The sequence below is a fragment of the Rattus rattus genome, chromosome 5 (assembly GCF_011064425.1).
Source record: "Rattus rattus isolate New Zealand chromosome 5, Rrattus_CSIRO_v1, whole genome shotgun sequence".
NCBI classification, from domain to species: domain Eukaryota; kingdom Metazoa; phylum Chordata; class Mammalia; order Rodentia; family Muridae; genus Rattus; species Rattus rattus.
Window position 1 is genome coordinate 137,215,003 of NC_046158.1, and position 15,529 is coordinate 137,230,531.

Sequence of the window (15,529 nt, forward strand, 5' to 3'; positions counted from 1 at the left end):
AAAGTCACCGAGTCACCCTTTGCTGCCAAGGGCTGGGGCTGGAGTGTGATCTGCCTGGGCTGTCAGTGGCTATGTTGTTAGAGCAACATGATATCAGCTCTTGTGCAGAAAAATACTGCCTGCCAGAGGCCCGCAGTGGTGCCAGCCTGGCGGATAGGTCAGAAGTCTGGCCGGCATCACGGCGGCACTTTCTGTCCTTTGAAGGTCTTGGGGAAAATGAACCTTTCCAAACCCACTCAGTGTCCCCAGGCTGTGTTCCAAGATGGCTCTGCTAAGCTGAAAACTGACTCAAGTTATTTCTGAACAGACGTCAAAGTCTTTTCTCAAGTTGCTGAAGGAGTTTTTCTGGCACTCTCTTCCAACTCAAAAGCAACTAAAAAGATTTTACTCAGGCATTTTTTTTTTTATTATTATTGAAAAAAAGATCAGCTCTGGGGCAGAATCTGAACATGAAAGGTTTCAGTTGGAAAAAAAGAAATCTAAGTTCTAAGTGAATATCAAGTATGTAACTTCAAGCACCTTCTCTTTGCAAGAAGGGACTCAAATGTTTACTTATTTAGTTGCTAGTAACAACTAGAATTCTCAGGCGTCCCAGAGGGGCAGGCATGAGAGGCCCCAGAGGGGCCAGCACGCCTTCTTTGTGCCGGTGCACACGTTCAAGCTGATGCATGCTGGGTGAGTGCTGTGTTCTCAGCTGCCCCTCTCTCTGCTCTGAGCATGTCCCTGAGGTCCATCCCCATGTTAGAGGTAGTGGTGTGGGCCGTCCTTTGCAAGCAGTGACTCTGAAGCAGGAAGTGTGCTCTTCCCCCCTCACCCCTGCCTGTGACTCTCTTTCAGGTCGACAGACTAATGGAGCTGCATTTTAAATATCTAGGTGCAATGCAGGTGGCTGACAAGAAGATTGAAGGGGAGAAACATGTACGTACCCCTGCCCGCTTCTTGACAACTCCTGACACACACTCCAGGTGGTCCTTTGGGTGCCTTCTCTCTACATAGGACAGGTAGGGCAAAGGCACCTGCAGCCACGGGCCACCTAATGTCATAAGAGCAGAGCCAAAGGCTGGTGTGGTGTGCATATGTGTGAGTTACTGTTATTGTCTTAATCAAATGCCTGACAAGTTAAGGGGGGAGGAGTTCGTGCTGGTTCACAGTTTGAGACTGTACAGTCTGTCTGTCCGTAGGCATTGCCGCAAAAGATTGAGGCAGCCTGCAGTCACATTGCACCTGCAGTCACAAAGTGGAAAGAGGGGAATGCTGGGTGGTGCCTCGCTTCCTTTCTCTTTATTCATGGGACGATGGTGGGTGGATCTGCCTTCTGAGAACAGCCTCACACTCATACCCAAGGCTCTAAATCCACTTAACTGTGAAGATTAACAGTCACAGTGTAACTACCCTTCAACAAGTGGTGAGTTTTTAGAAAGATGGATGTAGGACTAGCCAAGGTCATCCTAGGAGTCTGGGACAAGATCTGATACGAGCATAACTCTGAAACGTGCCTAAGGACAGTGCCAGGATTTGGTACCGTGGTGACCAAGTTGTATTGGTCAGTTGCTAGCTGTCATTGTCCTAAGGAAGTGGGGGGATGTGATTCTAAGGAATCGGATCCCAGCGTAAGAGCAGGAGGAAGCTGGGAAGTCAGTAGATCCAGCTGCCCATATGCAGAAGGCACATGGAATAAAGACTCCATCTCTGTGGCCAGGCCAAGCCCTAGGTTGGCCTACCTTGTACTGTCTTCTGGTGCTGCAGCTTGCTGACGACCTAGGAAACCCATGAGCCTGGCTGGGTTTCCTTCTTGAGGGGCCATACCTACCCTTCTGTTAGCTGCTTCCCTCCCCTGCATCTCCCTGCCTCTGTATCAGTCTCCAGGCCTAGGCCCTACTCAGCACACATCTTAATTAGAGCAAGTTTTCACATTTGCCCATTGTCCAGTCTGTGTTCTGACCTACGGACTGTGTTCTGACCTACGGACACTCTCCAGTGTGTAGCTCTAATACAGTGTGAGCCCGTTCCTGCTTTTTGCAGTCTGCGGCAGCCCCAAGTTTCCTTGTGATCTTGATTTTTCTGGATCTCTCAATTCACCTCGAAGAGACCCTGGAAGCGTTGGAGCCTCTCTAGCAGGAGTGTTGGGCACTTCCCCCAGCAGTCCGCAAAACTCTGCTCCTCCAGGTGAGCATCGGCGCATGAGACTTGTTTCTTTGCCACTTCCACTCTCCCACACGCACAGGTCCACCTTGGCAGAGCAGTAGATCGTAACTGTTGGGACTTGCCTGTGATCTCTAAGCCTGGTCAGTGCTCGCGTGTTTGCTGATTGATTGAATTGATTGATAGGGACTCTCTTCTTCACAGAGGTGCAGCTGCAGATACAGCTGAGTCTGTAAGCGCTGAGCTGGGCTTAGGCACCTAGGCACGCTCCTCACCCCCTCCTTCATTCCATCTGGAACCTGAGGAGCACTGGGGGACTGAGAGTGCCACATAAATGACAACTAGACACAAATGAAGATTCTCTAGATCATCGTAGGAGCAGCCATGACACCACCAGAATTCCAGCCCTGCCACAGCCCCTCATAGATGCTGTTGGAGCAGATCTCAAGTAGCAGAAGAAAGCCTGGGAGGCAGATTCACCATCTTAAAGTTACTAGTAGTCATGGCTTGTCACTGTTCCTCGTGTGACTGCTAGGTCCCTTTAGCTTAATGTTTCACGTAAGGGCGCAGCCAGGTGCTTTGTTAGAACTGGGGTACACACTCCAAGGAAGACCACTTGAGTGTTGGGAACAATTTACATGTTGCTGTTAGGGTCCTTGGTGTGCTTCCCCGAAGATGATCCAGTATCTGCAGTGAAGAGGGCGTGGAATTGGTTAGTGCTGAGGGAGAGTGACGGCTGCAGCCCCACCCCCAGCCTCTAGCAGGCCACTTGTGCCACCGATTCCGGCCCTGCCATTCACTGACAAACAGCTGTCTCCTCGGTGCCAAGGCCGATTTGCTGGGCTCTGGCAAACATTCCAAGGCCATTAGTGCTCAGCAGCCTCTGCTACTCCAAGAGCCCAGGCAGGAGGGGCACATTGGTGAGAGGCATTTGCTGCCAGCACTTGGGCTGTCTTGGCAGATGAAGCCACCTCATGGGTGTTGTGTCACAGAGCAACAGAACCTCCCTTTCACCCCTTCCTCCTGTTGTCCTCTCTCTAAGTCATAAACAGCTGGTGTCCCTCCTCCCCGTACAGACGTTCTACCACCGAGTGGGAACTCTGCAAACATTGCTGATGTAAACACATTGGATGACCCTGACCCTCAGATTAGTAAGAAATGACTGTCTAATATTTCACTAAGCCAGCAAGGATACCCACTCTAAATAACAGAGTCAGATGTTGGCTTTTCAGTGTCTCTAAACCTAACCTTTCCCTGAAAACCTCCATTTCTCTGAGAGCAGTGCATTTCTATGTGCTTTGCACTTGACCAAGATTCAATGGAGAGAATCCAGTCATTTGGCAAATGCTGATCAGACTCCTGTTCTGGGCCAAGTGCTGGACCAGGCACTGGCCAAAGATGGTGCCAATTAGAAACCCAAGTATGGAGTGTGCTGCTGGGGAGGGCCAGGGATCCAGAGGGAGCTCACGCCACCCTAGCAACTCTGATCCTTCCCCATGCACACCAAGTAGGGATGGGGTTTCTCAGTCTCCTCCCAACCCTGGGAGAGGAAGAGGGACGCCAGGCCTTTCCCGGCTCTCTGCTCAGGACACTTAGCCTCACTGCCCTGACCTCTATTTTTTCCCCATGGTAGCCATTTTGTGTTTAACTAACACAAACTGGGTAGTAGCGGTATAGCAGAAGTAATGCCACACCTAGCACCCAGGAGACAGGCAGAGAGAGAGCCTTTGTGTCCTTTCCTCTCGGCGGTCCCTATTGATGCCCAGAGTTTATTCTCTGCTTCCCCTACACCTCCAGCCCTGTCCTCCTGCCTCCTGTGAGGTCAGATCTCAGAGAAATCTGTGTCCTCCTCACAGAAATATTCAGTCCCTGGCATAAAGCCTGTCCTGTCATAGCTGGTAGGCAGTGTACTTGTTTGCTTCCTCTGTGCCTGTCTTTTTTGTTGTTGGTTGGTTGTGCTTTGTTTATCTGAAGTGGGGGTGTGTGTGTGTGTGTGTGTGTGTGTGTGTGTGTGTGTGTGTGTGTGTGTGTAGCCCTGGTTGTCCTGGAACTCACTCTGTAGACCAGGCTGGCCTTGAACTCGAAGATCCACCTGCCTCTGTCTCCCCAGTGCTGGGACTGAAGGTGTGCATGGCCACACTGCCCCAGCATGGTCTCTAGATCTTCACCCTGAGCCTGAGGAAAGGACCACTGCTCCTTGAGGGAGTTCATTATCTGCCCCCTGGGTGTTAAGGGTAAAGGATCTGTCTACCCCCACATTGTTCCATAACTTTCATTGTTGCCTGTAATGCTTAGTTTACAAAACCCCCCACAACCCCTCTTGGTGAAAACACATAAGTACGCACAAGTGGATTCTAATGTAGCTGCAACAGCACCATAGTGTTTGGTTGGTGTGGGTCTTGGTTTGTTTTGCTGCAGGCAGTGTTAGGAATGGAAGCCAAGGCCTTGCACATGCCGGGCAGCGCTCTCCTGTGGAGCAGCATCTCTAGTCCTGCAGCCGTCTGTGCTGAGGAAACACACGTGTGCTTAGGAGCATGTATGGGACTCCTCCAGCACTAGATTATTTTATGCATTTTCAGTTCATAGTATATTACCACAATGATGTGTAACTGGCAGAGAGCGCCGTCCATGCCTTGGGCTGGTTGGTGCCCAGTGTGTTCCCGCTGTACTCAGTGTCCTTGAGCTCCAGAGTGAAGTTGGACATACCCCAGGGGCTCCTGGTTAACAAGATTTGAACTTTTAAAGGCCGTGTAATGCTTCCAACTCTTCAGCAAGCAGCAGCCCTCGTGATCAGTAAATACCCAGGGTGCTTGTCTCAGCAGATTTCACTGGGCTCCCCAAACAGGCTGAAGCCCAGAAAAGACCAGGATCCCTGTGGGTTCAGCGTACAGAAGCTGCCTTCAGAAGCAAGACATAATTAGATAGGTGCTGGCAGGGATTTCTGAAAGAGGGAGGAGAGCCTTAGAGAGAGGCTTTTCTTTCTTAGTTCCTGGGAAAATTATACTCAGCAGGTTTATTCAATAAAGTGTTCTCACCACATACTTCGCACCGTAATGACTTACAAATTGCATGCTAATTTTGCCACAGTTAAATCATTCCCGGCTTTATCCTGCAAAGAAAAAGATGGACTCTGTAATGAAACAGTATCCACAGGACTTGATATCTTAAGCAGACCGGCTGTTTCTTCAGCCTCCAGAACTCACTTGAAGATATGGGTGACTGGGTGGAAGAGGGGTGTGAAAGGTGGAGTGAACATGTGGGGTGCGTGACCCTGAGCGCCAGGTGGAGATCTGGCTTCCACTGTTCTACTAACTATGCTGGAAGCTTCCAAAGCTCGCTTTAAAAAAGAGAGCACATCCTGCTGAGGGTTCCTCTCAGCTCATCTTTAAACCAGTGCCTCACAGACTCTCAGCCAGTGAGCTTGCCAGCAGAAGATAGTGGGAGAGGGGAGAGCTTCATGGTGCCTTTTTCCTGTCTCCAACTTCTCTCTTTGGACGCCCACCGTTTCAGCCACGGCCCCTTTGGCTCCTGCTTCTCTGACAGTCAGTTCCAGTCAGTAACTGGAAGAGAAGTCAGTGGGTCTGAGGTCTGACTCCACTCCTCATGCTCGCCCCACAGCGTGGCCCTGAGCACTGGTTTTTGCCTTTCTGAACCTGAGTGCTCACTTAGTGAGGCTAATGTCTCACCTCCATGCCACCTCCCAGGCCTGCTGTAGGCTTTGTGAGGGTCAGGGCTGTGCCAGGGCCTCCCGTGCGTAGCATGTACCTGGACGTCTCTTTCAGGCTTTCTGATTCATTCAGTGCAAACCCAAACCATGGGGTCCCTAGAGTGGAAACACCCTAGGGCCATTCACCAGTGTAACCAATCAGACCCTGGAAGCCATCTGCCGCTTCATGTCACACGTCCACCAGACAAGCTTGACCTGCAGTGGCTCCCATCTCCTTCTCACTGCCACAGGCTGCATCGCAGGTGACCATAGTCGCTTCCTTAACTTTCACACAGCAGCTACCTACTAGTCTCCTTAGCTCAAGGAGTGTGCTCTGTGGGTCTTCCTCACCCCTACCCAGAGACCACCCCCAACACACACACACACACACACACACACACACACACACACACACACACACACACACACACACACACAGTCAAACCAGTGTTGTTGTGATACCATCAGCTTAGAGGTGAACCAGACCCTGCCACATTCCACACCCATCACTACATGAAGAAGCTACATGTTCCTCCCCTGGACTCATGCTTTCTCAGATCTGCAAGAGCCAGGCATGATGGTGCACATCTATAATCTCAGGATTTGGGAGACAAAGGCAAAAGAATCTCAGATCGGAGGCTAAAACACCTGCAGAATGTTTGTCCATTATGTCTGCACCACCTCTTCTGCACCCTCTTCTGCTGCATCTGGCTGCCGCTTGGAAGCCTTCAGGGCTTGGGTGTGTAGACAGTCATCAGGGTGTGTGCGTGCGCGCGTGCGTGCGCGCGTGAGTGCGTGCGTGTGCATGCGTGCGTGTGTTGCCTGTCATACCAAGCAGCTGCAGTAGTATTCTCCCTCAGTTCTTAGCAAATTCATCCCTGAGAATGTCCGCAGCTTCTCTTAGGTACCTCAGCACATCTGCACCACAGCCTCAGGATGGCGATGAGAGACTTAGTGGTCACAGGTTCTGGTTCTCCTCCAGCCTGTGGATCACAGTACCTCCCTTGAACTCCCTGCTTCGCTTTGCTCACTGGTGAAAGCGTCAGTATAAGAGTGCTAATCTTACAGTGGGACCTAAGCACGGATATTCCCCGGCTTAAGAGAGGAGGCTGTTCGTCAGAATTATTGTCACAAGTGGCTCTGGCCTCCAACCCAGTCCTCACTGGTAGAATTTCTCCCCCAATAGAATCATTTTCTGATACTCTCTGCTATGGTGGAAATTCTGCTTCTCAGTACTGGTTGGCTTGTTCTCCGCTGGCAAAATGAGCAGTTGGGTATTTGGGGTTTTATTTGTTTATTTGTTTGTTTTTAGGGAAAGAAGGCACCGTGGAACCGTGGGGCCTGGTATAGCCAGGTTAAGCACCAGCTCTGCCCCACACAACGTAGAAAGTTCCCTTTGTTAGGAAGAGTGAGGCCGTGTGTGGGAACCTGGCACGTGCACATATGCTGTGTGTAGTCAGCCTCTTCCTTATGACCGGGGCCCTGGCCTGAGAGCCCTGAGCTCTTCTGGAGATGCTATCTGTTAGCTATGCACATATCCCAACCCCAGTTCCCTAGCCTCGGCTTCCCCAGCTGAGAAGAGTCTGCTAGGATCCGCGCCCTGTTAGAGGCATTTGGAGGAAGGGCTTTGGGGGCGTTGGCATCTTGTCTCCCTTTGCCACTTCCAGTTGGGGCTGCATGTGGAGGGTTCACAGCCACCTCTTTATGCTGGTCCCCTCCCCTCAGCCAGAGATAGCTCACTACCTGTCAGGGCAGAGTAGAAATGCCATCCTCAGAGCACTTACTCCAAGGGCTTGTGACCAGAACGAGGCAAGGGGAGCTGGTGGCTTGGTTGTGCCTCCCAAGACAGATTAACATTTAAAGTGGAGATGCAGCTGAGAGAGAGAACACACCAGCCTGCAGGAATAGCACCTTGACGCTTCACATTCCCCTCCATGGCATCTTTGGCGATGAATCTGTTTATTTTAGCAACCCTCCGACAGGCTTATGCTGCTGGGAGCCGCAATCTGTTCCACTTACAGTGCACCATTCACTCAATTACCATCTAAGATTTTATCCCAGCCCTTGTGTACAGAGTGAGCTAAACAAAGCCTCGCAGGGTGTCTTCTCACTCCGTCTCCCAAACTGAATATGGAATCTTCTGGCCTAGCTAAGTCTCTCCTCCCCCACCCACCAGCTTTCACACAGCCCCATGTGTGCCAGCCCAGCATTAAACTCTGCCGTGTAGCCAAGGATTGCCCTCAGTTTCTGGTCACCTGCCTCCACCCCCAAGGCGATAGGATTACAGGAGTGAGCCACTACGATGAGATGGCTGAGACTCGGGTGTCAGGAGCATGAGGCAGGAGGTGCACACTCTCCAGCTGGGCCACATCCAGCCCTCCTCTCATTTCTAAGTTTCCTCTTTACTGGGAGAAAGGCAGGCCAAGAATCCCTCTGTTTAATGCTCTTGGTTTACACTAGCTCCCATGTAACTTAAAGACAGTGCCCAGATGCTCATCTACTGATGCTGGAGTGGGTCCATGCTACTAAGACTCTTTTGCGCTATGAAAGGGAACACAGGCTTGGAGCCAGTGTGTGGGCCTCTCTTCCCTGAGCCTCCAGTGTGGAATGTGGATATAGTCATAGCTCTTCTTGGGGTTCAGAGGAAGAAATGTGATTCATCCAGGGCAGCCTGGCACTCAGAAACTGCCAGGGTTGCTGAAAGTGAACAGACTAATGGAAGGGCCTCACCAGGGAAGTGTGCTAGACTCTCCACTGAAGGTCTGCAGTGGTCACGTGATACGTCTCAGGCCTTCCCTCTGGAGTCTGAAGGTGAAACCTGCTGCCCATGCCCACCAGGGGCCACACAGAACAGAAGGCAGTCACTTTCACTTCCCATGCAGAGGCTTTAAAACCTAACTCCTGTCCTGTTCCATGTGCAGGCCAATATACGGAGACATTCTCGTTCTGAAACTTGTTAAACGGGGAGGCATGTGCACCCGGACTCTTGGACTGTCTCTTTAACAGTCCCAGCGCAGGAGCACTTGATTTGCATACCCAGGTTGCTTGTGAATTATCTGCCCAGTGCAGTGGCAGGCCCCGGGGCTGTGTGTTTGTTGTAGGGAGATTTAATTTACTTGTGGGAGGGTGATCTGAATGGTTAACTGCCATGCCCTGCTCGGGTGTTAATGTTGACTCCAGCACCAGGCATTTCTTGAACTGGCTCCCCTGATCACCACCGTCCGTCACCCTAAACCCATCTACACAACCTCAAACAGGCAGAAGTCCTGAGTGGCTAGGAAGGTACCTCAGTGCTGGATGATTTCTTAGCTTAGTGCTTGTGCCACTGTGCTAAGGAAAGACTGGGCTGCAGGTTAGACTATGCAAAGGCCACTCACTGCACTCTGTTCCTTGTCCAGGAAATGTGCCTCACCCATCCCTGGGCTTTGTTCAGTGTATCTCGGCTCCCTTGTTGTTTGCTTGTCTGCCCATAGAGCAAAGTCATCGGCATGCCTGAGACCCTGGATCACGGTGGGATCTGTTCACCAGGAAAGGCATTGGGTGGAGAAGCTCACAGTGATCAGTTTCAGTCCTTAAGCTTCTATATTCCCCAGACACAGGTCCCAGCCAGCTGTACAACTTGTGCTGTGTGACAGTCATTTGGGAGTCTCAGGCACCCTTAGAGTGTCTGTCAGATGTTTACTTTGTGACGCCAAGATGCCGGGTAAACAAATCAAGTTCTTGTCTAGGAATCTGTGTCTTGGAAAATCAAGAAAAGGAGTCAGAAGTTCATTAATCAGCTCTAAGTTACCCATGTCCATCCATAGCAAGACCAAGGGTAGAGGAAGGGGGACTGGAAAGATTGGTGCCCAACCTTACTTGCTTCCTGTCTGAGTGACATAGACACTTTCTTTTGGTTTCCCCGTAAGCAGTAGGACATGCTTGCGTTTTGCTTCCCCAAACCCTCAGCCCAGAATGGTAACTGCTTCGATAAGGTGCCATCCCGAAACCTGGGCCTCACTGCACAGCACTTCTGTGGCTCTTCTGAACCTGCTAGGGTGGACACCTGGCCTTCAGAAGCCACCCTGACTCAGCGCAGTCGGTGACGGCCATGCCCTTCCTGGAGAGGAGCTGTCGTCTTCTCTCAGATCTGCACTTGAAGATTCTACGTTCCAATCAGTCCTAAGACTGTGTGTTTGGAGTTGAGCGTTGAATGGACTGATGTCAGAGATGCTTCCAGGAAAGAGGAGGAGGGACAGGTGGAGCTTGGCGTTGCTCTCTTGGGTCTGTGCCTTCTACAGAACAGCATGGAGAACCCTGGGGCACCGTGTCCTGTCCAGTTAAAAAGTAAGTGTGTCAGGAAGCACCGTTGGGGCCCTGGGCCCTTGAGAGGAACACCAGCAGCTGGCCCAGCCTCATTGTGGAGCTCTGGGCTGTTTATCATCTCTGTTATTCTGAACTCAGTGCCTGCTGGTTACTGATGTGGAGAACACCAGTGCAGGTCTGCATCCCAGTGCAGCCAGCCTGGCCTTGGGAGGTGGCCCTGCTTGAGCTGGTGTAACGATGGTGTGGGGAGTAAGGAGTGAGTGCCTGACACCAAAGGCTACCTTCAGGGCTCAGCTGCTCCCTTCCATGGGTGGGTGATCCAGGAGTGATCACTATTCCCATGGCCTCCTGTGATCCTATCCCATAGTAATCTATCAGAAGTAATGTGAGGTGCTGGTTCCTGGGAGCTCGCAAACAAAGCCACTCCCCTGCTCCCTCCCCCTGTTCTGTCTGTGCGTGGCACACCACTTTGCTCTCCCAAGCCAACCAGGCCGGCCTCTCTTCACCATTATTTCTAGCTGTTTGTTTTATAATAGGTTGTTTTTGTTGGTGTTGGTTTTTGTTTTGTCTTGTTTTTTTTTTTTTTTTTTTTTTTGAGAAAGGGTCTCATATATAGACCAAGCTGGCCTCATCAGAATCATAGAAATTCACCTGTTCTTGTGTCTAGAATGTCTTCTGAGACTCAGTCAGATTCCAGCTCAGAGGCTCAGCCTCTCCCGGCTCCCTCAGGCCTTGTCAGGTCTCTGGGCCTACAGGATTCATGCAGGACCCGTGTCCTGTCTTCGTGCTGCCTTCAGAAATGGTTCACTCCTGTGTGTTAAGCTCCCTACACTATGAGAGCCTCTGCAGTCCCTGCTCTGCGCACGGGAGCTGGCACAGTTAGGTGTGGGCGGGTGAGTGCAGGGATTCCAGTCCCTCCGGGAGCCTCCTTCCTTCTCTTTCCTCTTCCCTGTTTACTTTTCTTTCTGTCTTCTTTGCCTTAGGGTAGTATTTCCTGTTCCTAGATCCTTGACATCTACTAAGGCCAGGTCCTGAACCGTACTGTTACTCATCTCCTCAGAGAGGTGGATCCGACAAGTGTCCCCTCCTCAGGGAGTCTGTATTCTGTTAACGGGCAATTATGAATAATGAGCAATTTCACCTCCGCGTGCCTTAGTTTCTGATTTGTGCAGTGGGATTAATAATCCCTTCCCTCTCCCCTTTAATTTTGCTCCTAAGGAGATGTGTGTATAATAAGACCTTAAACTCTATGGTGAGGTAGAAATGCACAGTACGGGCACCGTATGCTTTTGTGAATGGAAGTTAGGTTGGTTCCTGGACCTCCCCCTGGAGCAGGAAGTTAGGATCTGTGTAAGAAGAGAGTGAGGCTCTTTATAATAAACACTGTGACATCAGCATTGCTCTGTGACTACTGTGTGAGCGTTAACGATTACCAGATTACCAAGAAGTTGGCTACTGAGTGAGGCTGGGGATTCCTGGCGGTGATCCCGGCAGAGCCAGCTTGCAGCCCTCTGCCTTGTAGACAGGCCTTTAGGGGCGAGATGAAAAGTAGCCTTGCGCTGCTGCCGTGAGGCTGGCCCCCGGTAAATAAAGAAGTGCATTATCTGCGACTAAGTGGTCTCTGAAGGGCTCCTGCTGGAGATTGACGGCCATGTGCTAAGCCTTCCAGTTCTAGTGTCCCCAGGGCTCCCTCACTGACAGGAGCCTGTGTTGTCAGAAGGAGCCATGGCCATAAAAATAGCCAGGGATTAGGAAATGGGCCATTGTCATCGCAAGTGTGGGCCCAGCTCCTGCCTCTTAGACTGGTCCACATTGGAGCAGACTATCCGCACTCAGGCCCACAGCAGAGACGCCTTTTTGTCTATTCACCCTGAGCCCCACCCAGTGTCCTGGAGCTCACAGTCCACCCTGATGTTGACTCTCCACATGGATGGCGACAGTCTGTGCCTGAGGTGCACAGGGAGAGGTCATGTCATCTCAGTGGTTGTTTAAAAACAGTATGGACTTGAGGGACATTCAGGGTCCATGTCAGGGAATCGTGAGGCCAAGCTCATGATAGGGGTGAGAATTCTCCCAGCAGTCTGTGCTGCTTGACGACAGATTGAGGGAGGGGTGGTATTCTAGAAGTGCTGCAGTGTTGAACTCCAGGGTGGTCAGTAAAACTGTGTCACAGGTCATGCACGGGAGAATGGCATGGTGTGTGCATGGTGGCTCTATAAGCCTGTTTCATTGGGGGAGTTTTGTTTTGTTTTGTTTTGTTTTTAAATAAGAATTGGCTGCAAAGGAAGAAGGGTATAGACAGTCTGGCGGGTGTTGGAGAGAGCCTGTCATCACTTTGGAAGTGTAGAGGGATGATGGACTAGTAAGAAACAATGAGACAGTTGTATCTTGTCACAGATATAGCAGAAGCTAGGGACACATATGCCAGTGCTGTTACCTGGACACTGGGCAGGCTGGGGAGAAGGCGACTGGGTTCTTGTGGTCGAGGATGGAGGAATGTGTGTCTGACAGAGAAGTTACGTGTGAAGCGTAAAGAGTGGGTAGGCTGAAGCAGTCATTTCCTGGAGAGGAGAGTGGGAAAAGAGCCACTCATTCCCTTCACGTGGTCATTACACTTCAGTACCGTGCCTCGTCAAACACTTTATTTTTTTTATTTTTGTTTGAATATGTGTGTACGAGTGCATTTGCATATGTGTGCATATGTACATGAGGGGCAGAGCTCCACATGTCTCCCATAATCACTTTCTACCTTTTCCTCTGAAACATGGTCTCCCGCTAAACCAGGTTAGACTGGCTGGCCAGTGGGCTCCAGGATCCTCCTGTGTCTGCACCCCCATACCCAGCCCTGATTACAAGTATCCACCCACGTGCTAGCTTTTTCCTTGGGCACTGGAGGCCTGTGCTCAGGTCCTCAGGTTTGTACGGCCAAACACTACACGCACTAAGCCATGTCCCCCGCCCCAGGTAAGCATTTGTTTTAAAAGCAAACTAAGTTTTAGCCAGGTGTGGTGGCACACGCCTTTAATCCCAGGATATACAGAGACCCAGTCTTGGAAAAACAAAACAAAATGAAAGCCGTAAAGTTTTAAAAAGAGAGAAACTGGCGCTTGCTGTTCTCTCTTCAGCTTTTCCGGAATGGAATGTGCAGATGAGTGAGGCCACTCTGGCCCCAAGTCATCAGGAAGGAGGAGCTTTGAACTTGTGTCTGTGGCCTCCATGGTCCATGTAGAATGAGGAGAACCAGGACGATGCTTCAGGACAGAGGGAGAGGCTTTCCCTGCTGAGTGGTGCTGCTCTTTGTGTAGCATGACCAGACTGGAGACTCATCCTTTGCCTCGCCCAGTGCTATCTCAGTGCTATCCGGTACTTGTTTGTTTCCAGGACATAGTGCGGCGTGGGGAGATCATAGACAATGACATGGAGGACGAGTTCTACCTGAGGCGCCTGGATGCCGGCCTCTTCATCCTACAGCACATCTGCTACATCATGGCGGAGATCTGTAATGCCAATGTCCCCCAGGTAGGAGGGCCACCCGCATGGACAGAAGCGCAGTGCTTCCTGTAGTCCCCTCGCTATGGGTCCTCCATATCGGGAGGAGTAAGGATGACACTGTACTTCCCCATCCTGTTCTCTGCTTAGATTCGCCAGCGGGTTCACCAGATCCTGAACATGCGTGGCAGCTCCATCAAGATCGTCAGGCACATCATCAAGGGTGAGTCGAGTGCTGCTGAGTTGTACCTCTGGGGCCGCTCGCACTCGCTGGATCCCATGAATGTCCCCAGCAACTGGTGCCTCAGATGCTCTAGACAGAAAGCGCAAGTTCCTCTACACTTAACTGTGCTGGGTCATCTGCGTCAAGCACAGTCCACCCACCTCCTCTCTCCCCTTCCAGCTCTACAACCTAAACACACAGATAAGAGGCACCAGGGCTCAGGACTGTCTGCTTCTCAAACACACAGGCTGGGGAAGTGGCTCAGCCCATACAGTGCTTGCCTCACAGAGCATGAGGACTTGAGTTCAGATCCCCACCACCCATGCGCAAGGCCTGGCACACATCGGCAGGCGGGGTCAGGAGGACCCTGGAGCTCGCTGGCCAGCCAGTCTAGCTGAGTCCCTCAGTTCAGGTTCACTGAGAAGGGTGCTGACTTTAACCTGTGGCCTCTGCATGTATGCGCACACACAAGCATGCACTCACACACAAGCAGGCACCCCTTACACTCACACTTAAGCCACAGCAAACAGAAAATAAGAAGGTGGTTCTTGGCTGCATAGAGTAGTTCAGAGGACGAGGACATGACAAGATGCTCGGCTCTGCAGGCCGAGCAGTGACTCTGAGGTGGTGGCTTAGCAAGGCTCGCCTCACCCTGAGCCAGCACCGTACCTTTCCCATGTTCGTGCTGAGAAGTGTGGGAAGGTTGAGCAAGGCGCTGCTGGCCTTGCACGGAGCATTAAAGGTGAGCATTTCTCCTCCCTTCGTTCTCGAGGTTATCTCCCAAGTGCTCCTGGGTCTTTTTCTGAACCTGACCAGGCCAGAGTAGCTCTGGAGAGGCTTCTGGTCACCCACAAGGCAGACTGTCTATACTGAGCTCAGGCTGCAGGAGCAACACGGGCCACTTTGGCTCGGCACTGACCAGGACAGGATGGGCTTAGATGTCCAGGATGGCGCCACAGTTCAGGGTCCTGTCGGGTTGGTAGAGCACAGACAGAGACACTTTCCTCCTGGACCTTGATCTGCACACTGCTTAGATAACAGTTGGGCTACACTGACTGAGGTTTGCATCTCAGCTGTTCGTAGCTCCTTCCAGGCGAGAGGAAGGAAAGATGAGTGGCTGTGAGGCCAGCTCCAGATCTGCCTCCTGGCTCTGCGATGGCTGTGTTACCTCAGGAGGAGACCCAGCCTTTGTACCTGCAGGTGAAGGAGGTGGCTGTGGCAGCTATGGGGACTGTTGAGTCTCAGTAAGCTCACTAAATGGTGGTCATAAAACGTTAGGTAACTATGTTCATCACTGCCAGCAGTAAGGCTCAGCTGAAGGCCTGCGGGAGGCTGGTCTGGGGGCTGAGACGGCGGCATTCCAAGAGGAAAGGACAGTGAGTGAAGGCCCGGGGCTGGGAGCCATATGCTTGGTGCAGCCCTGCCAGGCTGCAGGCGTGGTACCCACGGTGTCCATGCCGATGACGGACAGTTGTGAGGCCTTAGCATCTGCTCTTCCCTCCAAAGAGAAGAGGGTGGGGTGGCCCTGGCCCTGGGGGGGGACCCTGGGTGTTCCCTTCAGTCTCAGAGCCTCGGGAATTCACTGGTGTGAGCCAGCCTCCTCCTAGGGACTGGGGGGACCGCACCTCCAGCCTGTAACTGCCATTTACTCCCAACGCCTACAT

General features: G+C 51.7%; 1 protein-coding gene across 1 annotated transcript in view; it reads left to right on the forward strand.

The window, feature by feature from the left end:
* The window catches only part of Ctnnbl1 (catenin beta like 1), a 157,366-nt gene that overhangs the window by 136,598 nt on the left and 5,239 nt on the right, over window positions 1–15,529 (forward strand). Inside the window, exons 13-15 of the mRNA XM_032904637.1 lie at window positions 838–918; window positions 13,535–13,672; window positions 13,793–13,865. Of these exons, the coding sequence (XP_032760528.1) occupies window positions 838–918; window positions 13,535–13,672; window positions 13,793–13,865 (292 nt within the window). The remainder of the gene's footprint in view (window positions 1–837; window positions 919–13,534; window positions 13,673–13,792; window positions 13,866–15,529) is intronic.